The 25,351-nt window shown below is 45.0% G+C and overlaps 3 protein-coding genes across 5 annotated transcripts; 1 reads left to right on the top strand and 2 right to left on the bottom strand.

Annotated features, from left to right (window-relative positions):
- Positions 1–391: 391 nt before the first annotated feature.
- On the bottom strand, positions 392–11,334 carry qtrt2 (queuine tRNA-ribosyltransferase accessory subunit 2). 2 transcript variants are annotated; one of them, XM_084033683.1, is made up of 8 exons: positions 10,903–11,334; positions 10,763–10,818; positions 9,563–9,639; positions 8,770–8,979; positions 7,698–7,897; positions 5,164–5,333; positions 1,948–2,059; positions 392–1,807 (listed from the first exon to the last, which is right to left on the bottom strand). In XM_084033683.1, the coding sequence occupies exons 1-8, from the start codon at positions 11,103–11,105 to the stop codon at positions 1,573–1,575; spliced, it is 1,263 nt and encodes a 420-aa protein (XP_083889809.1). In that variant the 5' UTR covers positions 11,106–11,334; the 3' UTR covers positions 392–1,572. The 2 variants fall into 2 exon arrangements, with proteins under 2 accessions (XP_083889809.1, XP_083889810.1); XM_084033684.1 differs by having other exon boundaries at positions 5,182–5,333; positions 10,903–11,333.
- Positions 11,335–11,812: 478 nt separating this feature from the next.
- ccdc191 (coiled-coil domain containing 191) lies at positions 11,813–20,925 on the top strand. Of its 2 annotated transcripts, XM_084034243.1 has the most exons (17): positions 11,813–11,963; positions 12,503–12,535; positions 12,651–12,786; positions 12,899–13,066; positions 13,643–13,821; positions 13,967–14,190; positions 14,675–14,819; positions 14,890–15,080; positions 15,264–15,513; positions 15,961–16,310; positions 17,405–17,496; positions 17,702–17,784; positions 17,860–17,961; positions 18,098–18,241; positions 19,104–19,256; positions 19,579–19,733; positions 20,645–20,925. In XM_084034243.1, exons 1-17 carry the CDS (start codon positions 11,901–11,903, stop codon positions 20,784–20,786), a joined length of 2,610 nt encoding a protein of 869 aa, XP_083890369.1. In that variant the 5' UTR covers positions 11,813–11,900; the 3' UTR covers positions 20,787–20,925. The 2 variants fall into 2 exon arrangements, with proteins under 2 accessions (XP_083890369.1, XP_083890370.1); XM_084034244.1 differs by lacking the exon at positions 11,813–11,963 and having other exon boundaries at positions 12,514–12,535; positions 12,904–13,066.
- Positions 20,926–21,015: 90 nt separating this feature from the next.
- zdhhc23b (zDHHC palmitoyltransferase 23b) lies at positions 21,016–25,062 on the bottom strand. Its single transcript, XM_084034245.1, has 5 exons — positions 24,866–25,062; positions 23,465–23,614; positions 22,312–22,992; positions 21,877–22,044; positions 21,016–21,792 (listed from the first exon to the last, which is right to left on the bottom strand). Exons 2-5 carry the CDS (start codon positions 23,602–23,604, stop codon positions 21,519–21,521), a joined length of 1,263 nt encoding a protein of 420 aa, XP_083890371.1. The 5' UTR covers positions 23,605–23,614; positions 24,866–25,062; the 3' UTR covers positions 21,016–21,518.
- Between the last annotated feature and the right edge of the window lie 289 nt (positions 25,063–25,351).

The following is a 25,351-nucleotide window of genomic DNA, read 5'->3' as shown; positions in this document are numbered from 1 at the left end:
ATCGTGACCTATGGAGCGTTTTAGTGCCTTTCTGGTTCTTTTTTATGGCCCACAACTTTACTGTTGGTTCCTTCTCATCGTTCTTAATGTGTCATTTTCAGCTGCGCCAAGCAGCTTTTACCCCCAATTAAAAAGTTTGGATCACTAGCTGGTGAACACACAGCAGGATATTTCTTTCAGAAACATCTCAAGAGCTTAAACGTCAATATCTCAAACTGAATAAGTCGTTTGGAATCCGGTCGTCATGATTTATTAGGAGCGACTCTACCTTCATTAAGAACGGCTTCAGACGGATCTTTTTATGGCAATAACAGACTGAAAGCTTAGCCTATTTAGATTCATTGAGAATGCTTTAATAGTAGACATCACACAAATAAACACGTTTGATCCTGACTAGAATATTGATGGAAGTTATCGGTGGAGAGGAGGGCGATATCCATTCACTCGGGTTATTTTTACTGGCTAATCTGAGGGATAGACTTTACAACCTTCTCCACGCTAGCTGCCGTCCCATTAAACCTTCAAATAAACAGAAGTCTGGAGTGTTTCAGCGTTCACCTATTTCCCCACAGGCATTAATAAGAATCCCATCTTTCCAAACACATTCAATGTTTCTGAAGTGTTTATGATGAGCGGCCGCCTAGTGAAGACCAACTTACTTCTTAATATGGTTGAGGTTACCCCACAAGTGCAGCAACCAATGCTGTTCCATCAATCTGTCCTATCTTCTCTCTCTAGGTCTGTCCCTGTCTGGCAGTCAATTATAGCTCCTCACCTTCAAAAAGCCTCCCTCCATGGCTGCGCGGGAGGCAGCAGGGGCCCATATCTGTGCCTGATCTTTATCCTCTCCCAGCAGTAGGGACCGGTGGAGCCGTCAGCTCGAACCTTCAGTTCACCTCCCCGGGAAAAAAAACCCCCCCATGAGAGTCAACAGCCTCCACATCTGCATGATGACAGCGGCATCTAATGTGACACGATGTCATCATGCACGCTGGCGTTGACAACGACGAGGAGGTAAATCTACGTTTGAGGCTCCTTCAACTGAAAGATTCATGATATTCATGGAGAACAAACGGCACATTCGCTTGCTGACGGATGAGTATGATTTAATGTATAACAGGAGAAAATCTGTTTAATTATCTAATTTAATAGCTGGTTACCCAAATTGGCCGACCATCCCAAAGGATATTGGTCATCGGCCGATCTCAAACCACAACACTAAAGTCATAGTCGATAGTACACCACCATCTCCACCTCTTGACTTTTCTCTCCTAATGCAAATTCCTCTTGACCTCCCGTCCACCTCCTCTCCCCCATCTCACCCCGACTACGTGCTCGGATCAATACATATCTTAAGGAAGCCGTCCATCCTGGTGTGAAACCAGGACACGAGCCCAAAGGAACACGCATCGAATGAGTCATCTTTTCATCCTCCTCTTTCAAACATACTTCAGAGACTTCAGAAGGACTCCGTCTCGAGGTAGAATAGAGCTATGACTGCTTCTGGCCAAGTCATCCAGGGATCCTTTAGAGGAAGAGCATGATCAATCCCTCCCCCATCACTTTGATTCATCAGTCCTTTCTCTCCCCGAGTACCCGTCTCTTGAGGAGGTCCAGTTTATCATTGGCTAGAGCTTCTCTCAGGGCGCCGAAGAAGGCGTGATAGTGGGCCGTGTTGTGGATCATGAGCAGGACTCCAGCCAGCAGCTCATTGGTCACCAGCAGGTGGTGCAGGTACGCCCTCTGGTGGTTCCTACAGCAGTAGCAGCCACACCCCTCCACCAGGGGCCCGAAGTCATCCTGGTATCTGGATAGAAGTTCAAAGAGAGTTGGGAGTGAGGCGAGCTGATGAACAGACTTAAATGTAAATCAAGAGTTCTTGATTCTGCGAACACGGCTACTTGTGAACCCCATCGGGGGGGGTTTTAAATCATCGCTGCCACAAACCTCTTGTCTTTGAGATTGATCTCAAAGGGCGTCATCTGCGATTGATCATCAAGATCTCCATTCTGTTGCGAATCCCCCGACGCCGCGTCCTGCTCTTGATCCAGCTCCGACACTGCCAAAGCATACATGCATCGCATTAGTCACAAGCTATGCACGCCATCGGATCCTTGAGCAGAAAACGCCATCCCTACATACAACCACGGCGCACTAGGAGCGCGAACACACTGCAGCCTGGGCTACTTTCCTACACTGCCGTGTCCTATATTCTCTCTGCCGCTAGAATATAATTACGTACGGACAATCAACACAGACGGCTGTTCACTGCAATCTGACTTCACTTCATTGAGAACGGAGAAAGTAAGAACCAGTTCCAGACACACGGCGGGGAAAAGGACAAACGTGGACCAAAGCAATGCAGGTGACTAAAGACAGATTAAAAAGCAACAATAGAGTAAAAAAGCACAAAGCGAAACTGGAGGAGCAGAGAGCAAGAAAGTGCATTTAAAGCATAAAAAGGAGGGAATTAGCTTAAGCAGGGGGTGGCAAGGGAATAAAAGGAGCGTGACCAAAGCAAATAAGATGTAAGGAGCAATTCTGTCTCACAAAAGCAGAGAGCCGGAACCACGACAACGAGCTATTGGAAAACTTTATGCATGGACTCATCTTGGATACCGCACTCTGTGTTTGGACATCTAAAAGGCTGCAGAGAAAACACATTGTGTTCTTCCTTTCAAACATATTAGCGTGTTTGATTAATTCATATTTAATGATCTAAATGAACATCATGCTGTGTTGAAGAAGGCTTGGAACAAGAGTTTGAGACCATGCGTTCATATTTACAGAAGTAATAAATCAAGTGATTTGTCATTTTCTCATAAACTTCCATACAATCTGACTTCTTTTTGCAACCAGAGGCACTTCTAACTTGGCTTCACTTTTCAGAACTGTTAAAAACCAATACAAACAGATCAATTTTGACCAAATGTGTACTGTAGTTACAGAATTTTGGCAGAATAGACGGAGGAAGGGTAGTAAGGGTGGAAATGAAGCTGAAACAAAGAGGGAAACTTTGAGGGAAGGAAGAAAGTTAACACGGTCTGCCGTGTCAGAAAAAGGGTCTGAACTGGGAAGTTTCTTTGTAATTGGCTGAAAGGGGAATTAGAATTTCTCTTCAGGTTTGACACCCTCACTGCCCTCACCTCCAATGAACTCCATTACGCTGCCTGTGCAGAATCGATTAGTGCTGTCTGACACTGGATGCTGCCGGTACCGAGCATCACTCCAGCTGTCGGACGAGTTTCACTCAACTTTTTTTTAATGAAGCGCAAAGTCCTCAGCAGGCCGAGCCGCTGCTTTCCCCACAGCTCTTGTCATAACGCTTTTCACTTGGGACAACAATCAGAACAGCGGGCCTCCGGACTTAATTATCTTACTGCGGCGGCTATGGGATATATACCATTGATTTCATTTCACAGGATGAATTTCTGTCTTGCCAATTACTTCGACTGACCCTGGGGCTAGAAAATACACACCGGCCACTACGCAAACACAAACAAACAGATGACTTCAATAGCCATTATATCCAGCTCTGACTTTAAAGTAAAATAAGTCCCTCATCTGCAGGAAACAGTGCTACCACACTGACACACACTTGTTTTCTTTTCATTATGTGAACTGGCTCAAACAGCAGCCGGGCTCCCTCTTGTTCTCCTTCTCAACTAATTGAATTCAGATGAAGGGTTGTTCATTTGCTGAAGACGCTCTGCGACGTCTGTACCATGAACCATTTAAAGTCTGGTTGAAGATGGTGTAATTAGAGATAATGAATTGTGCAGCCTCTCCGCTGTGAGATGAATGGCCCTTTAGATTCGTATGAGAAACAGGAACATCTGTAAACATTTTAACACAACATCAGAGGCTCCTCCACGTACAATCTTTAATCATCTCTGAGCGATGTGTGAACATTGGGATTATTTTATTTTAAAGTTCCCTACTTTCTGTATTGTTCACCATACACAAGCAATAAATCAGTATAAACACTATGCGTTGTAATGAATTGATGCATTGAATGATATGAATAATACATCTTTAAGCTACCGAAATGTAAAAACCTTCATTAATAACTGGTAAACATGTAATACAATTATCATGATGTAACTCACAAAATAAAAAAAAGAAAGAACAACGGACCTGGTGTTAATATTGTTAACATATTGAAAATAAATATGAAATTAAATTGTTTTCTTTGACCCTCATATGTCACATGGAGCATTCACAATCTAACCTCCGGTGTGAACATTGAAGTAATTCAAATGATTGCTGCTAAATAAAGAAGTCCTCATTGCTTTGTCCACAACTCTTTGACACAAATAAATTAAATCAAATAATCACGGTGAGAGAAATCATATTCTCCACCACAATCTCATTTTATTAAAGGTTTTATTCTAATCGAAATGCATGAAGCAAGAGAGGGAGAGACCCCCTACCCAAGCTCCCAATTTACACTGTGACATGTCAATTTGCTCTCGGCGTGAAACACAAAGCTCTTGAATAAAGCGTCCAGTGTTTTTCATCAGTTTTGGGGTAATTTCCTTCATCAAACTTTTAAAAAGAATTATAATTTATTGGCTTTGGGCAAAATTCTGATACCTGAGAAGTCATTTGGTTTGACAAGAGCAGAATTGTCCTCTTGTCCCTTTGGAATGAAACCCGCTGTGTGTGTGTGTGTGTGTGTGTGTGTGTGTGTGTGTGTGTGTGTGTGTGTGTGTGTGTGTGTGTGTGTGTGTGTGTGCTTTGATTTAAATGCTAAATGATTCATGTTTGCTAAAAAAAAAAAAGTTACTGCCCAAGAAATCCATTTGAATGTTGACCACTGCAGAGTATGAAGCATTTACGCGGCAATGCACCTGATTTGTCTCCAGGACCATATTTTGCCAAGAAAACACAAACTCAGACATCGCTGTTGAATCTGATTATTGACCCTTCACTAAGCCCCGCCCCCCGCTGTAACTCCATCAAGCTGTCAGAGCGACCACAGAGCCCAGACTATCACTAACTGCACTTATTGAATGTATCTCATTTTTTGGAAAAACAAAAAAAGAGATTTCAGAGGAGGAAGTAGAAAAGAGATTTACCCAAGATATCGCCTTAGGTCACAGTGTAAAAGCAAAACCACCACATCACCTGGCGTTCAAGACATACAACAAAGAAATACACCTGCAGGGGGCGCTCTACCTGTGAGCTCCGTGTCCGTGGAGACGTCGAAGCTGAAGCAGAGAGCGCGGCCTTGCTCCGTCACCTGGAAGGGGAAGAAGCTCTCGAACAGGTCCACGCCGGCCTCCACGCACGCCAGCACCTCGTCCGGGCGTCCGACACCCTGCAGCAGTCTGAGGGCGACACGCCACCGGCAGGAAGCACTGAATTAAAAACTCAACTCATCATAAATTTCTTACAGAAATATCTTGGAGGGAGCATTAGATCACTGATTGTTAAATTGAGCAACCAATCTGTGTAGCAAATGATATAATCACATCATATACTTTCATCACAATACAAGACCAGAACAGCTCTACACTGCTGAGCTGCATCTCAAATTAATCTCCAGGTTCAAAGCTTTCAGATGATGTATACTACTTCTATGTGTTGACCCGCTATCTCCCACTAACTGGCCTTTCCAAAACGAGTCTATATGGGTCTCTTAGGGGTTAATGCAACCAACACACGCTTCGTCTTCTTTAACCTCAAACAACACCCCCATTGTGCGTTTGTGTTCTTCGTGGGCTTTTCGGTTAACTGGCTTCCTCTGGCTCTCTGCCTGCAGTCATCAAGGTCAAGCCCAATTTAGCATTTGATAATGACTCCACTCCGCTTTCCAGCAGGAAGCTCGAAACAGCCAGAACACGGAGCAGTGGTCGACCAAAGAGGCTGTTCACCAGCAAACCTAACACGGCTCACAGGCAGATCCTGGACAAAGACCGACGCTTCAATTAGGTCGTCTGGTTTGAACGCGGAGCCGCTGCCAGAGCTTCTCCATCACCAGCAGGCAAGGTGCACTCAAGTGGGTCTCCGGTGAAAAGAGCTACAGGCTAACGTAGTTTGGAAACCCAGCGATGTCTAGTGAACGTTTGGCTTTTAAAAAGTACGACGAATGTCAAGTCAGTCTGGTTGGAGAAGAAGCATTTTAGCATTTTAAATACGGTTTAAATCTATTTCATCATAAGGTTATATATTTGTGCCTCGAACAAACAATTTATTAAATGAATGTGACAATTATATTTAATATGATTAGATCGGTTGTTTATATGATTTGACATTGAAGTAATAAGCTCCCAGAGCCCAAGGTGACGTCTCCGATATGAACTCGATCTCTAATTTACAATTATTCTAAACAGAAAGAAGCAGCGAATCCTCACATTGACGATACTGGAACCGGAGGGATTCTAAGTTTTAGCTGAAAAAATACCAATTAACCGACAAACTAATCCTTTACGCTCTGAATCAATAACAAATCCACATACATGACAGATTGTGATCTATATGTTGATAAAGTTCCTGTCTAAGCATTACGTTCATGTGTGTGAGCTACTGTACGTGTTTTTAAGCTCAATACGAGACTAAGTCATGCTCTCCGTGCTGCCAGAATAAATCATATCTCCACCGCAATATAATCCAGTAAACTCTCTGCTTTTCTGTCATTTATTGTTAAATACTTTGTTTTTTAAAAGCCAGGACGGTTGGAGTTCACACCTGAAGTTTGATGTTGTAAATCTTTTATTTTGAAAAGTAAATTATAGATTTTCAAAATGAATGTCAGCAGAGAATGCCTACTTACTACTACTTATGGACAGTAAGTAAAGTGGATAAAGACACACTGGTGCTACCCTTTAAGGTTGAGCTGAGATAATGAGCGCTGAGGCAACGCTGCTGGATTTTCACTCTCATTAAAAAAGCATAATTAACTGATTGGGTAAACTCAGTCTCTGAAGCACATTACACTAAATCATTGGTTTGTTATTTTTACTAAACATTTAAATGACCCAAATACATGAAAAGAGTATTCATTTGTGTAACAAGAATTAATGAATTCCAGTGTTCATCATTTTGGTAATTAGCAAAAAAATATTGAGTATCTCATTCTTATAATAAAGACTTGAATTATAACTGAAATAATTAGTCAATTAATTCATTCCTTGATCAACAGAATATGATTAAGCAACAATGTTTCACCATGTGTTGCTTTTTTCTGTTTAATATTCTAAATGTAATACATTCAGGGCTTGGACTTAAGTTTAAGTTTATCACAGCAGTTTAAATAATCAGATATAGGCTAGGATCGGTACTTTATTGTCCCAAGCTGTTTTCTATGAAATACGAAAATAATCATGAGTGGCAGCCCTTTATTGTATACTTGACCAATGCCATCTATTTCATCATGTATGCCTTTCTGAAGAGTAAATTCATCGATGATGAAAATCATGAGTGGTTTAGTTTCTGCATGGATTCAGCGTGGAGCATCTACAGGTCGTTCCTGAAGCGGTGATTAAATCCACGGCTAGTCTCCGTCATATCGATGTCAAGATAATAAATACCAGAGGGTACCGTTTGTCTGTCCACCCTCTATATTAGAGTCTATAACGTCTTCATTGACTCCAATTAAACACTGAAGTAGAGTGTATGATTGAGGGGGAAGGGGAGGGAAGTGTAAACAACTGTAATCAATAAACACATTTCTCACACAGCCACCAGCTGACCTGGGTTTGTCCTCGGGCAGCTCCTCGGTCACAGCAGTGATGAGCTGGGTCCTCAGAGTCTGATCCATGGACCCCGTCTGCAGGCCGTCCAGGCAGAATCCCGACACAGGCCTCTTGGCTGTCTCCCTGCCCGAGCGCATCCTCTCTTCCAGGATGTCTCCTCCCTCCACCACCCCGAACACCTCCACTCCCTCCAGCTCCTGGCAACGACAGACGGCCTCGTCATTAAAGCAAAATCTGACAGAAAAAGAAACACTGAACGATGGAGAACTGAACATAGATTTCTAACCACACGCGGTGCACTGCAGGGACAAAGTAAAATGTGCAAAAGGAAAAAAAAAAAGGCTTTATACTCGACAGAGCCCATCTGGATTTTGATGACTCAACATGAAGTTGAGTTCACACGGCGAGGAAGAAAGGTGCGGGGGAGCTCAGCAGCGATCTGAATCTGCTGTGAAAGAATTACCTGCAGAACGCTGTCAACTGTTTGGCTCTTTGCTCAACATCATTCTATACTTGCACACATTTACCAAAGGGAAACGTAGTTTGCATCGAGGTAATGAATTACACAGAAGAACAGCACATCTCAAAGACGTACAGGCGGGGAAATGTACACATAATATAAAACCGCGTTGGAAAGACTTTCAGATTAATGCAACCTAAAGCATATTTCACAATAAACCACTTCCTGGGTATCAAGCTACAGATCTTCTAGGACTAAAGCAATCCAGTTTGGGAATATATTACCTCCTCTGAAGCTTAACAGAGTTAAGGTGTCGTACGTATCTATATACCATCTCCTGCAACTCTTCAGGTGGATCAGCTTCGCTCTGTTCTCCCTATCATTAAATGATGTGACGTTTCACTGCCTTTAAAGAAAGAAGAAAACTTCCATTCCTTTATTCATGCTTGATATGGAGCCCCTTTTCTCGGCACACGTACCGATAAAAGTATGCACGCCCTGATAATGTATTCTTCCTAATCTCGAACATGAATCCTCGTCCCACGTGCTCGTGCCACGCATGAGTGATTCACAGAACAGTGAAGTGTCTTTTTAGTCGGCGGTGTGTACCTGTGATGTTTGGTGAACCAGCAGACACTCGTCCAAGTGGGCGAGAGTTCGATCCACCGATTTTCGAACTCGTTTGCGGGAGGTGTTGCTCTGCCACGTCTCTCCGTCTGCCATGCTCTGGTACCAGTCCGGCTTCACGGCCTTCTGGAGATCCATGAACTTTGCCACGGTCAGCTCTATTCGCCCGCCGCTGCCCCACACCGACACCGTCTAATGACAACGCAAAGACATCGTTTTAAAAGATGCTTGAGATGAAATAGCTTGAGTGAGATAAAAAAAAACATGCAAAGACTAAGATTTAATGATACTACATTATCTTAGCATAAAGACTGGAAAGCAAGTTAACTGCCAAATAGGTTTTCATACAATTTCATATTTGAAAAAGGAAGGAGTGTAATGGAACAGGCAGTAAAACAGGAGTATTCAGAGTGTAGTTTAATGGGGGAGATATGTGCGAGTCTTAGGCATAGTCTCCACTGGTTGCCTAGCAACTGTACCAAGGCCAGGAAATATTTTGACACATAACGGCCCCACATTAAACTACAACTTCAGAATGTTCACACTGTGGAGCTTTAGAGGTGCTGGTAGATGGATTTTGTTACCTTTGGACAGAGCTAGGCTAGCTTTTCCCCTCCGTTTCCAGTCTTTATGCTAAGCTAAGCAAACAGGTTGATGGCTCCAGCGAACATACTTCGTGCACAGATATGTGGGTGGTATTGATTTTCTCTTCTACTCAACTCTCAGGCTAAACGAAGGGAATATGCATACTTCCCAACAACAAGCTTAATCTCACCTTGTTAGTGGTGTAACCCGTTGGGCAGGAGGTCGCGGGGTCATGAAGCGAGCAGTACAACACCGTATCGCGAAGACCTGCACACAACAAGATCAATGCACATCACTCACAGCGAACAAACTCAGAGGAAGGCTTAGAGTCAGCAAGGTGACGGAGGTGAGATTCTTCATTAGTGCATGTTAATGCGACTCGAGGGGAACGAGGCTTGGCCTTGCGGCGGCGCCAGCTGCAGCACCGGATCCAAAAAGGTGAGAAAACAAGAAAAAAGGGCAGCAAACAATTTTGATATTACTAATTATTCAATCCCTACTCGCCCCTTCTGCAGACTGCAGAGTAGCACTCCCCTGATAGATTACAACGAGGGACACTGCTGCGATTACATTTCCAATTCCGTTGCTTGATCAGAGCTGAATGAGGTCACCCTTCTGGGGACGTTTATTAATATTACTCACAAACGACACCACCCTTTTGGTCAGGCTCACGGAGCTAATCAGCTTTTTGATATTGAACTCGGCACACTGTATATTTAGAAGCAATTTGCTCCAGCCTTTCCAATTTACCCAGTGGAAATAATGTTCATAAACCCCAGGTTCTTGGGGGTAAATTTATGCATCAATCATGCTTGACATTTACATAAGAAAACATCAACTAGTCACACCGGTACAGGATTATGAACCTGGCAGGGGTTCCTCTGATGCGGTTGCTATTTGAAACATGCAGAGGTTGAAAGAACAGTGGTGTAGCGACGGCTAAATAGTTCAACAGCTCCTTTCCACCTCTATTTATCTTGAATTTGTTGCGGGAGACAAAAAAATATCACTTTTCTCCCCAATTTGGTGTGACGGCTGGTGTGATCCCAAGATGTATTTTTAATATCTAATCCAGTGTTTTGACCAACATAGAATATCAGACCTGCACATTCATCTATGGGTCATACTTAGTTGCCTTTACTGTCACGTTCAAGTGAATATTATTATTATTGACCTATACATCTTTACTCTTACAGTACTTCCTTTTTATCAAAATATATATATATTTTTGTACCGATACACAAAGGAAATTACTTGCATGTGAAAAAACATTTATTTATGTATCAATCCTGGATAAGTCTGAATAGACTAGGTGTCATAATGTACTCATAAATAGTAATTTTAGCTCTGGATATGAGTGTTATAAGAGAGGAAGGTAGAAAATGTGTACCTGCAAACTTCCTGAACCCATCCTTAAACTCCTCCAACACTTCCTGGTGCTCTGCTCTTTGAGTAAGAAAAGAGAAGTTATTCTTTAAACGGTTGTTTTGTGTGTCTGTGAGAGAGAGAGAGTGAGTTGATCTAGCTTACATGTTGGACAGGGTGACCTGAGTAACAGAGGGGAGGTTGCTCAGGGTGCTCAGGGTGTCCTGGGTGAGGTGGGGCACTGCGCCTAAGTGTGTGTGCAGCAGGCACCCCGGGACTTCCAGGGAGTGCTGTCCGGTCTCGCCGAGCCCCTTCAGGACACCGAGGCGACCTCTTCCCTGGACCACGCGGGACAGCTCCAGCTTCATCGCTGCTGCTGCCGCCGGCACCACACGAGGATCCACTGAACGCCACTCACGTTAGCTAGCTAACGTTAGCGAAACGCGCGTAAAGTAGCGGACTAGCCTAGCCACACTCACGCGTCACGACTTTATTCGAGGTTCCGTTTGTTGTTCTTAAAAACGACGCGAAGAAAATCTGTGCATTTCCCCAGTTAGCGTGAATAAACGTGTGTAGTTCAGAGCGCCGAAAAAAAACAACCGCCTAACAGGAAGCTAGCTGCCGCCCAACTCTGCCTGTGATTGGCTTAGGAATCACAGTCAACCAATCAGAGACAGATTAGGGCGGGTCGTGCTTTTTTCTAGGAGTCCTCCAAATATGTCGTCATCAACGGTCGCGACATCAGTTAGAAAACTACAAATACTGCCGTGTCTCCTTTTTTTTTTGGTCCAAACTTCAAATAAGTCGCGTTATACTTTATGAAACCGTTAAATACGTACATTAAAACAAGTTTTATTCGATTTAAACGCAAGTTTGGCCCATTTAGAGAAGCGAGAAGCGCTGCCATGGTTACCAAGCACTACAAACGAAGTATAGTGGTCTACGTAGTCCTCAAATTCCTCGTTGGCGCGACATTAAGCATAGATAAATTGTTAATTTACTACATTACCCAGAATCCTGTGTAGTCAAAATCGATAGCGGATACGTTTACACGACTTCGGAACACATTTTTTGTTGATAGTTGTTTTTTGTGAGAGGAAACCGTAGTAATGGTTGGGTTTTCATTACTGTAGCAGAGGTAAAGTTAAATAGGGAAACACGTGATGTCTGTCCCGCCTCACCTGTTCCGATGGAAGAGACTCGGCAAGAAAACATCTCCAGAAAAGGTAAAGTTCCTATCTGTGGTTTTTGTTAAATTGAGGTGTGTGTGGGGCTTCTCATTTAAAATTGATAATAAAAAAAGAGGTTAGCTATGCTGCCTTTCCCCAGGATAATCATACCCAAGAGATAAAAAACATAGATCCCTACTGAATATACGAGAAGGACGTCGGTGTTATTACTATGTATGAACGCACATATCAGTGTGACGGGTTTTAGAAATGTCACCCACATACGAGACAGATAGTGAATAGTGACTTTTGGTCGTCCGGGAAATTATTTTTGATGTAATCTTCTTATTTAAAGCAGTGGCCAATCTTCCCTGTGATATAATCCGCAGATACCATGCATTGGCTCAGCCCTGCACAACGTGTGTGTGTGTGTGTGTGTGTGTGTGTGTGTGTGTGTGTGTGTGTGTGTGTGTGTGTGTGTGTGTGTGTGTGTGTGTGTGTGTGTGTGTGTGTGTATAGCTGTCAAAGCTGGCCACACACCAGTATTTTCATGGGCCCTCTTACACATATAGTTTTTCTTTCAATCACACATGCAGGTAAAGAATGGCGATATTGATCAGTGGAGAAAGGTGAGGATTTATCTGCAGCTGCATACATGTGTATCATTGTAAACGTAATCCCTTTAGATTCATTGATAATGAAAATAATCAGGAGTTATAAAGTAGTATACGTCCTTGTCCTCAGCGCGTGGAGGCCGCGTCCGAGTTTGCTGTATCTGAAGTCCTCTCCCACAAGAAACCTCGTCCAGGAACCAGCAGCTCGGCTGTACCATTGCAACGCTCTGACCAGTTAAGGGATCATGATGACGCGTACAGTGAAGGTAGGTCAGCCCATAATAAAAAAAAACCCTCAGAGGGGTTTCCAGAGAAGTGGTACCTATATAATAGGTGCAGCTGCAGGCTGAATGAAGATATCCGGCTGGTTTCTTGCAGCTCAGGCTCTTCTTGGTGATTGGCTGAGCAGTAAATTGCGTCTGGAGCTGGAGGAGGAGGAGGAGGAGGAGGAGGAGGAAGATGACCTGATGCGCTGTGGTGGGAGGAATCGCCCTGCTCCACTGGCTCGTCCTCGACCTGCTGCCCTCAACCACAACAACTTTGATGGTACTAAGACAATGATATGTGACCCCTCCAGCTAACTTGAGCCTCTTCATTTGAGTGAATTAAGGCCAGCTCAAATTCACATTCGCTATATGGAAAACGGTGGGGTTTATTTTATTCTATAAATGCAAGACTTGCGAGTTGAATGCCAAACTTGCAATGTTTTGAAACCAATTTCCTTCCTTTTCACAGTGTCATATCTGTTGGTATTTTGAGTTTTATATTCCTATTCAAGAAAACTTGATGTTGACTTCCACTTCTTAGATATTCATATTTCAAACTGCACTACTAAACGCGAGAAAACACAATATAAACTATCCTAGTTTACATGATTTCTGTCATAGATTATCTATTTCATGCAAATGTTGAGTCCCAGCACATTGATTTCCACATCACGGTGAAATGTACTGAACCAGTCGCTGCCTAGAGGGCAGCAAATCAATCTGAAACCGTATTGTATGCTAAAGGTCAGCAGTGATTTACATCGCGAGGTTAATTAGCAGTCCGTTAGTTACCACTCCTGTGTTAGTTACCACAGCTGTGATATATTACTTCTTTTTCACTCCCACTCGTGCAAAGATCTGTACAGCTGCCTGGCCGAGGAGGAGGAACACAGCGCTGTTAGCAGCGTCCTACGAGACCTGATGGAGCAGGAGGTGTTGGACTCCGCCGTGATGGAGGAACTAGCGCTGGATGTCGGACAAACGAGGAAGAAGTTCAGAGATCCAGTTGTCGCCATGGAAGCGAGACACCTGCAGGTATGTGGTCAAGAGTGCACCTCAGTTTCCTCCGAGATAAGAGACGTGGGTTGAGGAACTTGTCACCGTGAGTTGATTCAGCCGGAGTGACGGCCAACCCAGTTGCGTTGCCACTTACACTGATTGCCACCAACTGCCACGTAAGGTTCGAGAGAGCAGAGCTCAGCGGGAGGCGGAGAGGCGGAGGCAACAGGGAGAGAGGGAGGCTCGGCGGGGGGCCCTAGCGGAGGCAAAGAGGAGGGAGCAGGACGAGGAGACGAGGAGGAAGCAGCGGGCACAAAGACAGGAGGAGATGGTGCAGAAGGAGATGGTGAGACTCCGACGGCAGATGGAGGAGAGGAGAGGCCTGGAACAGCTGGTTCGACTGAGGTACAGTATCCACAGCAACCACTGCCCTCCATCACGTGGTCATCGCCTGTATCTGAAATAACCCTCAGACTCCTGCCATGGTTACGTGATCTCGCCTGCAGATTAAGACATAGGTAGCTCTTTTTTCTGAGGGGAGGCCCATACTCTGAGTCTTTGAAAGCCCCTGGATTCTGATAAGTAAACCAGCTCCCTGACCTGAACAGGTATTGTGGAAGTGTCCCTGTGGAGGCTACGGAAGCTCTCAGCCAGCATGGCGAGAATGTTCAATCATCCCACAAAGTCGAGGCTTTCCTTTTCACAGCTAGTATTTTTCACCATGAAACATCTTTTGTGAAAAGCAAACAATGTCTGGCACCATGCTGAAATAAAACAAAAAGATAAAGAAGATGTATGTATTAATTAAAGATTTAGATTATGGTTGAATGGGAAATTATATCACGAAACCAAAGTATTGAAGAAATGAATGTGAATGGTTGCTCCACAGGGAAAGGGAGCACGTGGAAGAGCAAAGAGCAGCCCGAAGCCTGCAGTCAGCTCCTCCACCTCCCACTGAACCGCAGCCAGACGATACAGAGCAGCTTTATCGAGAACATAAACTTCAAACCACGCTTCACATGGGGAATCTCAAGGTCCGTCCTTCTCCCGGTGTACTTGCAGGTTTTGGTAACCCAAATGTAAATGCATTTATGCACGTCTTAGTGTCTGCAGAGGCATTTCTCCGGCTGGTACTCGGTGGTGTTGGGCCGGCGGCTGCGTTTGGGGAAGGCCATGGCCCTCTGTGACTGGAAGCGGCAGCTGAGAGCCTGGCGAGCGTGGCGAGCGCTGGTGTGGGCAGAACAACAGCGGCGAGAGGTGACGAGAACGGAGGAGGACCTACGAGCTGAAAACAGGCGAGAAAGCGTCCTGATAACCCATCATTATATAAATCCTGTCTTTTGAAAATGACAAACTACAATCTACATTAAAAATAAGACTATTAATTATGACTATTATTATGATTATTTCTAGAAGATGGTCCCCGACTGAGCAATAAGTGGGGGTTAAATGCTACTCACATCTTTTCCCTCCTCCAGACAATGCCAGCTGGCCGCGGAGAGTGACCGTAGGCGGTTGCTACGGCGATGCCTGAACGAGTGGCAGCGATGGTGTCGGGTGGAGAAGGACCAACGAGAGCTTCTGGCCCAGCAGCAGGAGACCCGGCGCAGGATGGCCGCCTTGATCAACGCCGCAGCAACAGGCAAACTCAAGTCCACTGAAGCCCCGACCTTGAAGCCAAGTCTGGCCCCACCTGAGGCCTCCAACCCACGGGAGACCACAGGGAAGGTGAGAGGTGCACTCACACATCCTCATATGATCCACAAAAACTCCTTGTTGATGCTTCACATTGAAAAGGCAGGTAATGCTTAACTTACTGAGGCAATAAATACATTATGGACTTAAATATAATAAAGTTTTCCCCAATATTTTCTTTGCATAGGATGACCTGAACCGTTCTTAACTGAGAAAAACATTTCCTGCTGAAATCCTCACACGTCTGCAGAGTCCGAGTGTGAAAGAAGTGGTATAGGGGATGGGAGCACAGACAGCAGATGGAAATAATGCCAGAGAGAAATAAGAGGTGTAGGATAGTGGAGCAGAGCTCGAGGGATGGAAGGAAGATGAAGTCAGGGTTCATGGAGCAGGGGTCCATAGGGAGGTCATACTCCATATCAGGCCCTGTTATATATAACATATATATATTATATCATCCTCATGTTTCCTTCTCTACAGGAAGATCACGCCTCTGCAGTACATCAGAAGATCAAGACCCCGGTGGATGACGCGGCCCAGCCCACTCAGCCATGGCGGATCACCCGACGCCACGCAGCGCCGAGCGCCGCTGAGCTCCACGTGGCACGGCAGAGAGGCGAGGGCAGCAGCTCCGCCTCGAATGGCGCGGCGGTGGCGTCGGCGGGCGGCAGGTTCGAGAACAGGCACGCCGTCCAGCAGCAGATCATCACGCAGCAGAGGAAGCAGCTGAAGGAGCAGCAAGAGCAGATCACGCGGATGCAGACGGAGCAGAGGGTGAAGGTGTTGGAAATGGAGAAAACCACACAGGAGAGGGAGGCTCCCTGCAAGATGTAAGGCACCATATTCACGTTCTCATATAACACCCTCTTTATGAAGGGTTCAATGAAAACATCTTATTCTCAGGTGATAAACAAAACATACTTAATATTTGAGTCCATTTCTCCCAGTAGATCCTCCTAAACGCTACACCCTGGCCCGTTGTGTCTGCAGTTATAAATAAGAATAAATGGTTAATTAATGGAGGTCCAGATGTCCTGCAGCAGTGATTTCACCCTGGAGAAGGATAGTTTACACCCTGGTGTATAATGTTGTCCTTATAGCTGATTTATAAGGCATTTATAACTGTTAATAAAGCCACTTTTTATTTAGTAGGTATGAATTTTAGCAACAGTAATTTGGTTTGATTTAGTGACCAATCACCTTTCAGTGCTGTTCCACTAAAATCATTTATTACAGGCTTAAATAGTAAAGATGCTAAAAAGGTTAGAAAGGTGTAGGAATGTGGAGGCTTCCTGCCGTTACTTGGGATTAGAATAGTTCAGTACCGTATAAATCTCTTCATATATATTCTTGGCCTGGCCTCATATCCAATACTGTCAACCCCCTGGACAATTACATACATATGTAAGTAAGACCGTAAATCTCCCTTTAGATGAATAATCTCCTTAGCTCACTTCTCTTTTTACTGTGAAGACTTTGCAAGGTCGTTGTCTGTGGAGACCACGGTTGTTAAACATGGATTCAAAGGCCATTCTTTGCAGAAATAATACCCTTTAAAAGTAAGGCGTCGTGTCTGGAATAGTGCAGGGGCCGAGGACAAATGGAGAAGATACAGAGAAATAGCCACAGAAGGATTTTAAAGAGAGAGAGGGAGGGCGAATAGAGGATCAGAGGTTGTGCAAAAGTTCATATTTTTTAAATGCGTGGCTCCTGGAATCGGGTAATGTGTAATTGCCTTGTCTGTACAACCTTGAACATAGTTTTCAGGAGTAAAAGCAAAAAAAGATCTGCCCTTCACCCAGACTAAAAGGAATTTACAGATTCACGGACAGTCTGTCACATGTCGATACCCGTCTTGAATCAAATCTGGAGTTATGATGGGCTTTTGTTTCTGTGCTTCTGGCTGTGATCGTTACCATCGCAGGGCGTTGAGAGTCCCCGGGGAAGCCGCCGGTCGCTGTGCACCTCCGAGGAAAGCTGTCACACGCCAGATAAGCCCCCATCCAATCATCACGGGTCAGTCTGCAAAGGTCCTTCACTCACATGTTCACACAAACATACAGTGTTGTTGCTCTTATGTCAAGAACATTGTATGATCTCGCATAGGGAGGCTTAACATTTCCATACGTAAACGCCTATAGGTCCCACAACAACACTCATGTTTAATTTGCATTAATGTTCAGAATATTAAAGGTGAATACATAAAAACCTCTCTTTGAAGCCATGGAGGTCCGTGCACACCGACGCGCACAACGAAGGAAGGAAATTGAGGAACTCAAGAGGAAGAAGGAGGAGGAAAACCTGGTGAGAGATCTTCTGGGATCGGCAGCAACAATCTGAAACCATAAAGAAAACACATTTAATTTCACTTTTTTTCAGGCCGAGATGAAAGCTGCCGCGGAAGAGCGACAGAGGGAGGAGGAGGAGGAGAAACGCAAAGCAGCGGAGAAGAAGAGGGAGGAGAAAAGGCTGCAGAGAGAGGTGAGATTCATATTCCGTGGCCGTTCTGGAAACATGAGTCAGGATGCAGGAAGCCGTGACACCGAGCAGGACTGTACCCATGGTGACACGCTGTAGAATATCAAAATAAAAGCCTCTTCTTCCTGTCTGTGTGCAGAGAGACGAGGAGAAACAGAAGCAACTGAAGAGGCAACAGGAGCTCCTGAAGCTGGCCGGCCATCACTACCACAGGAACTTGCTGCTGAGGCGGGGCCTGTCGCCATGGAAACGCCTGATGCAGCTCAGACAAGCCAACACACAGGTGAATCACCTGTCCAACTCTCAGTTCTGTCCTTAAATTTGAACAGGAAGTCGTGCAAAGAGAATATAAATAAGCAGTTTGACCTACAAAGGTACATCCATCTCCAGGTACTCACCATGGATTTGAATAATAAAAACCTTGGTTTATGAAAGGCTTTTTTGAAATTCCAATCTTGTCATGGGGCTGAATGGCTTTTTTTTATGGCTCATGCACTATTTGTGGACATAATGCTTCCCTATTGTCTCTTCCCCCCCACCTTACGAAGATTATAAAGAATAATCCGTTTTAAATTTTAGCGATTCAAAGAGGATTATACGTTTTTTTCTTGTCGTCCTGTCAGTCGCTTTAACCGAAGCTCAGAAATGTTCAAAACAGCTTCTTATCTTTTTAACCCATAGTATAAATAACTTCTTTTTTCTATGTATCATTCCTGTTGCAGGGTTTTTTTTCCTCCATATTATTAATATCTGTTTGTTGGAACTTTATTTTGTGAAATATTTTTTATTTATTTATTTTTTAAGAAGTGCTGTATAAATCAGCAAAGTGCTGCAGTAAAAATACTACAGGACATGTAATCCCAACACACAATCACACACCTTTCTGGACACATAAACACTCAACAATACAACTAAACATCCAAGCGTGTGACAACTCTGTCACATGACACTATCATCATCATCTTCACTGAAAGCAAAAAAAAAAAAACATGCTTGTTCCACAGCTAGATATAAACCCTCTTTGTTCCACGTGAGATGCAGTCGAAGACAGGCGCTTCATCATCTGCCGGCGCTCTATTGTTGCAACCCCCGGCGCGTATACCATTCCAGATCGAACCAACACTTTTCTCTTCAATCCCTGCCAGCTGGCCGAGAGTCATCACAATCTCGCTCTCCTGAGGCGGTGCACGCGAGGCTGGCAGCAATCAGCCGGAGAGTCGCTGTCTGAGAGGGAAGCTTCTGCTGACCAACTGCAACGGCACTTCTTGCTTCGCAGGAGCTTAAGCTGCTGGAAAAGAGTGTGTACACACACACACACACACACACACACACACACACACACACACACACACACACACACACACAGTTTAATCAGGACTGCAGTTTCCCCATCTGTCAGTGACTCACAGCCATGCCTTTTCCTAATCTCCTCTTCTACCTGCACTCCATCATGTTTTCAGGTGTCCAGTCTGGAGATCAAAATAAAAGATTAGACCCGTTTTCTCCTCGTTTCCACTCGTGCCATCCTCATCACTTCCACTTACTAACACACGCACATGTTGTTGAGTCGTGTCTCTGACTGCTGAGGATGCATCTCTGAGCGAGTGTGGTCCGTTTCAGCTGAAGGACCGGCGGGCGATTCAAGAGGAGAGAGCCGAGCGTTTCTACCGCACTCGCACTCTGAGGAGGGTTCTGCTGGCGCTGCTGGACTACGTGGACCAGGAGAGGCTGCTGGACTGGGACCGGCAGGAGCTGGCTCAGCAGCACGATAGCAGGTCTGGTACCCGTGGCTTCCCATGTGTTCACTTAACATCTTAATTACGGGTATGGAAGAAAAATCCACAATGCCTAAAAACATTAGACATTTTAAAGCCTTTTCTATAAATTAAAGTGAACAAATACGGCAGATTATGCTAAAGTTACACTGAATTGTGCATCTTTGAGCAGCTGTTGAACATTTACCAATATGAAATATGAGTTTCTGCAGTGCTTTGTCTGTAGAGGCTACATTATAAATAAGTACAGTTCACATTTTAAATGTCTCTTCATATTGAGATGAATGGATTCGCTTGTTTTGCTGCTCAAGTAGAAACTTATGGATAAAGTAGCTGAAATAGCACGTTTCTAACTGGTCTGTAGAACTGAGAAATTTGAATATATATATATATGTATTTTCTGCAATAATACTCCCTTTTCATTGACCAACATTGTCATCCCCAGAGCCACACCTCTAAAATGGTTAACAAAGAAAACAGTCAGTTTGGCAACTTTTTCTAATTTGCATTTAAATAGTTTTGCAAGAATGCCTCCTATGAATTCCATCAAAATCAGCACAAAGATTTTGGTTTTGAATGCTTAATAACAGCATTATTATGCGCCCCCGTTTCCCATCGGGGGACCAAATTAATAATTTCTGTGTCACTGCTCTGACTTAATGATTTCACCATCATTTACACGGACTGTGTGTGTGTTTTTTTTTAACTTCAGCTTCTCATGTAAGGTCAGCTAAATGACCTCAGCCTGCAGGTGAATTCAGACCGGCTGCCCACCCGTCGTCAATAAGCCAATAAGGGTGACATGATGTGAAAACTCATTAGGTGTCGTCAACCCAGAGTTCCCTATAATCCAGTTTCTTATTGCTCACTTGCTCCGTTCCCGTATGTCCCTCCATCTGCCTGCGACTCAGCCGGGCGCTGCGGCGATGTTTCCTGGCCTGGAGGCGGCTTCCCTGTCTGCAGCGGGAGGAGAGAGCGAGGGAGGTGATGCGGGAGAAGCTGGGACGGAGGGTGGCCGAGGTTCTGCCCGATTTCTGCTCCAATCTGCTGTAAAGCCTCCGGGAGAAACCGACAACCGTGGGAGACATGCTGCACCCGGATCACATACAAACATCACAACAGCCCTGGAGAGGACAACATTAATACACGTGCACGTTTCTCAGATTTATTTCATAAAAAATAAATAACATTCATTTCAGCTTTCAATCTATGAGGAAACCCTTTTAATAAAAGCAAAACGCTTTATGCATTGGTTTATTTGCTTTCAGTAAACTCAGGAATCTGTAAAAGTATCTACTCATATATTCACCACGACCCAATCACGCATCATCTTTAATGCAGTGACGAGCTGGAGAACGTTAATTGCCTGATTATGTGGCTTGTTATGTTTTATTCATCTGTGATAAATATCCATGACACATTTCACAAGTCAAAGTTAGGTACTCTTCACTATGTGAACCTTAGAGTGTTTGAGGACCACAACAGATGACTCACGCTCACATTTTTCTCCCAGCAAGGCACAAGAATGTAGAGGAGAGACGTACAAAAGACAGTGTTCGAGTCCAGGGAAGGCAGATGAGGAGGAGGAAGAGTGTAACGTGAGTCCGTGGCTGCAGCTGCATAGCTGTCGTGAATTCATCCTAGTGTGGTTTTTATTGCTATGTGTCAAAGTCACAACTCAATAGATGCAGGAAGCCAGTGAGAGAAGTCACGGAAGGAGCCACGCTGCCACCCAGTGGACACAAACGGGAACAGCAACCACCAGCTCAAAGCCAAAAAAAACTCTTACACCAGGTCTGTCGGGACACGAGAACCCGTATCCAGTTTTTCCTCCATGGTCATGAACTCCGCCCAGTTGCCGCGGAAACCTCGAGAGTAGACGCCGGTGTCCACGACGAGCCCGCAGTAGGAGCTGCGGGCGGTTTTGTCTCGCAGTGCTCGCCGCGCCTCGCTCTCGGTCACGTTGTAGCTGACGTTGACGAGCTGCACGGCCAGCAGGTGGAGCAGGCCGCAGGTCACGATGCTGCTGTACCACGCGCAGGTGAAGCAGAGTGCAGTGCTGAAACACAGACCACGGGGGGGGAAAGATGGTGAATTGCAAGTAAACAGTGTGCACAGTATATATATATACATCTCCTCGTACCTGTAGTGGTTGTAGACCCCCGGGCAGTAGAGCAGGGCGGTGAAAAGGTGCTGACTGGGACACACGCTCTGCAGGACCAGGGTAATCCCACACAGGGACGTCAGCAGGAAGAGGACGAGCGTGAGCAGGAAGCTGCGGTGATTGGCCTGCCCCACGCAGCTGTTTATCCTGAGGCCGGACAGACGGGACGCACACAAACACACACACACACACGGGGTTAACGCTACGCTACACACATGCAGGACACACATGGATGCCGTGAGTGTGTGAACAAACATGCTAAATTAAAGACACAGCAGGTGTGAACAGGACAAACACTCATTCAGTGACTACCTCGCCTGTAGAGAAAGAAATTAAAGGACTTTTTTTATAGATTTTGTTTGCAGATGTGAGACAAAAGTAGAGGAAACGGTGATGATTTAAAACGTCACCCACCAGACGCAGTGGTGGTCGAGACGCAGCACGCAGACGCCGCAGATGCGACAGTGTCCGGCCCTCGGGGGCCTCGCCACCCTGCACGCCGGACACCAGTTCTTCCCGAAGCTCTCCTTTGGCTCCGCCCCTTCCCTGGCGTGTGCCGACGACCCCGCCGCCCGGTTGGCTACGGTCACGGTGGCGTCCTGCCTCCCCCCGTTGACGGCGGGGTCGTAATACGTCACCGTGCTGTGGACGGACTCCTGGCTTGGCCGCACGATGCCGGGGTCTCTCTTGGTGTGGACGAGGGCCCCCAGGGTGAGGATGACCCCTAGGGTTACCACGGCGACCTGGACCAGCCCGATGTCACCGCGCGGCAGCACCTCGGTGATGAACAGGTAGTACATGTACGCCAGGGAGAAGAGCGCCAGGCTGAGGAAGAAGAGGGTGCGTCCCTTCTTGCGGTGGGTGAAGTAGTAGTACCAGAGCACCAGGCCGGGCAGCGCCGTTAGAACCACCACGCCCAGCAGGAAGTGGAGAGCGGCGAGGTGCAGCAGGACCGGCAGGAGGATGAGTGGGGGGATGATGGACAGGTCCACTTTCCGGGCTCCGCCCCACAGCCAGGGCACACGGAGCCGGTCGGTGACAACCGCAGCCACGTGGGACATGGATTCAGGTTTCTGAGGCTCCCTCTTCAGAAACCTGAAAGAGTGATAAATAAATAATAAAGAAGTGAGACATTTTTAATCTCTAACGAAGAGCAGCAGCTTCTCCAAACTCCTAACTCTAAGTTTGAGTTAATATTCCCACAATTAGAATAAATTTTTCTCTGAAATAAGGTTTTTTTTTTAATTATTATTTTGCTTCATTAATGTTCAGTTATTTATTAATTAATGTATTTATTATTGAGTGACTTGTTGAATGAATGTGAAATGCCCCATTGCATTCAATGGAAGGTCTCACATGCTGTTACCGTAATGCCCGGTATATACGTGCCCTGTAAAACAACGTGGCTATCTGTGAACCACGCTGTGTCGTCTTGGAAGTCGTTTTTTTTTCTCGCATGACCCCTTATCATTTTGCAGACGAGAGGGTCAAAGGTCAAGTTTGGGCTGAGGGTTTTTATGTAGATAACTTGAATTTAGTTAACATTTTCAAAATAAAAGTCTCTCACCTGTCGCAGGCGTCATCCAGGTCCTCACAATCACAGCAGCAGGCTCCCACATGGCTGCGCTCTCCGAGTCTGTTCACATACTCGCAGCAGCACAAGGTCTCCTCCTCCTCCTCCATCACCTTCTTGGCTCGGGTCTTCATGATGGACAGCCTGTAAGTACCATTATTAATATTTATCTTTATGGAGACAATAAAGCTGGCCGATAAGGGACAGGAAGTGAAAGACAATAACTGCAAATATTCTAAAAGCCAATTTTGGTGAAATGTCCTATCACAAAGCAGCTTAGCAGCTGTTTGCATGAGTTTTTAGATGGTGCAGCGGTTCCAGACAGATTTCAAACACGCAACACTGCAAAAAAAAAGCAGTCCCTGCTCATTTGACCCTACCCGGTCCACCTCCGACTCTCACATCTGTCGCACATCTGTCGTGCCATAATGACGCACAGGAACTGAATGGTCCCACCGCTGCAGCAGGCCGCTGGCTTATTTAGACGGCACACGGGGACAATCACAGGTCTTCAAACCACTAAGTGCATGTAATCCTTCATAGTTAAAAACCTGGAAGGACCAGGAGGACATTATAACTCATGTCTCTGTCAGTGGCTTGAATAAGTTATAGGTTGATAATATCAGTTGGGAGACGAGGAAGAAAAACAAATCAGGAAGGACTTCCAGCTTACAAATAGTGTTATGTGGTGGACTATTTCTTGGCCTGTATCCTCCCCGGCTGCAACTTCACATATTTATGAGAGTATTCCTCATTTTCTTATATAACTCTCTGCAGGGGAAGTCAATTTCCCCAAAAAAGTTAAATAATAATGACACAATTTATTTATGGGCACCTTTCAGGACACTCACTTACATGTAAGTAAGTAAATAAGTTAAATGTAGAATAAAAGAACACCTATATCCACACATTGTAATTAATTTAAATAAGATGACAAAACAAATATATATAAGAATATCTACATCATAAAAGGTCAGGAAAAGCCAGGGAGAGGAGATGTGTTTTTAGCCTATACTGGAGATGGAAGGTGCATCCTAAAAACAGATGCACAACAGTAAAAATAAATAAATTAAAAGAATATTTATATAAATATAAAGCAAAGAACAGGTAGATACTAAAAGTCTAACCATATTTTTAAATTAGGAAAATAACTGTCTTCTCTCAACATGAAAAACTGTAAGAACTTAAATTAACTCAACTCAATAACGTTATGTAGACTTAAAAACACTGTGTGGCTTGTTCACTCGTGTATTTTGTTTTTCTCACACGTTTATTTCCTGGTTAACGTCTCCTGCCTGCTGGTTAATCATCCCCGACACAGCCGACCCAGATTTCACTTATCAAAGCCGAAAAAAGACCAACAACAACCACTAAACAGAAAACGCCTGAACGTACCTGATCGCGGAGCCTACATGCTTTCGAGTAAACGTTGACTATCGCCTGAAACGGAAGTCTCTCTCCCGGTTGTATCCGGTGTGTCTGGGAGCTACATGGAGGTCCAGCATGTCGCGGAAGTCTAGTCCAGAATAACAACAGCAGCCGGGATCTCCTCCTCGTCGGGGTTCGTCCGGGTTCGGGTTCTCTCTCTGATGAGGTACACGTCCTGTGACGTGACGCCTCCCTCCCCCTCTGACGTCACATGACACCCACACACACTACGTTCACATCCGTCCATGCAAATGCGTTTTGCAAATTTTAGCAGGGTCGGTATCCACCAGTGCAAACATGTTATAAGAAAATCCACCGAAAATATATATTAAAGAGCATTTCAGACTTTTTTTGAGACTTGTGGTGCCTTCAGGTGCTATTTGGAAAAGAGTACTTCACAAAGTGGGAGAATGTCAGCATTAAAAACAGGCTGGAATATAACTACAGGTCACG

Source organism: Eutrigla gurnardus, assembly GCF_963514095.1.
Source record: "Eutrigla gurnardus genome assembly, chromosome: 18".
NCBI lineage: Eukaryota > Metazoa > Chordata > Actinopteri > Perciformes > Triglidae > Eutrigla > Eutrigla gurnardus.
This window is presented reverse-complemented; position numbering and strand designations above follow the sequence as displayed.

What these genes read in the sequence shown, in the direction of transcription:
- qtrt2 (XM_084033683.1), bottom strand. Translation starts at nt 11,105, where the DNA reads ATGAAGCTGGAGCTGTCCCGCGTGGTCCAGGGAAGAGGTCGCCTCGGT. An exon ending in CAGGTCACCCTGTCCAACAT is followed by an intron (nt 10,819 to 10,902) that starts GTAAGCTAGATC and finishes TCTTACTCAAAG; the next exon opens with AGCAGAGCACCAGGAAGTGT. An exon ending in AGGTAGAGCGCCCCCTGCAG is followed by an intron (nt 2,060 to 5,163) that starts GTGTATTTCTTT and finishes ATGCTTTGGCAG; the next exon opens with TGTCGGAGCTGGATCAAGAG.
- ccdc191 (XM_084034243.1), top strand. Translation starts at nt 11,901, where the DNA reads ATGTCTGTCCCGCCTCACCTGTTCCGATGGAAGAGACTCGGCAAGAAA. An exon ending in AGAAAAGGCTGCAGAGAGAG is followed by an intron (nt 17,962 to 18,097) that starts GTGAGATTCATA and finishes GTCTGTGTGCAG; the next exon opens with AGAGACGAGGAGAAACAGAA. An exon ending in GCTTAAGCTGCTGGAAAAGA is followed by an intron (nt 19,257 to 19,578) that starts GTGTGTACACAC and finishes GGTCCGTTTCAG; the next exon opens with CTGAAGGACCGGCGGGCGAT.
- zdhhc23b (XM_084034245.1), bottom strand. Translation starts at nt 23,604, where the DNA reads ATGAAGACCCGAGCCAAGAAGGTGATGGAGGAGGAGGAGGAGACCTTG. An exon ending in CTGGATGACGCCTGCGACAG is followed by an intron (nt 22,993 to 23,464) that starts GTGAGAGACTTT and finishes TCACTCTTTCAG; the next exon opens with GTTTCTGAAGAGGGAGCCTC. An exon ending in GGGGTCTACAACCACTACAG is followed by an intron (nt 21,793 to 21,876) that starts GTACGAGGAGAT and finishes TCTGTGTTTCAG; the next exon opens with CACTGCACTCTGCTTCACCT.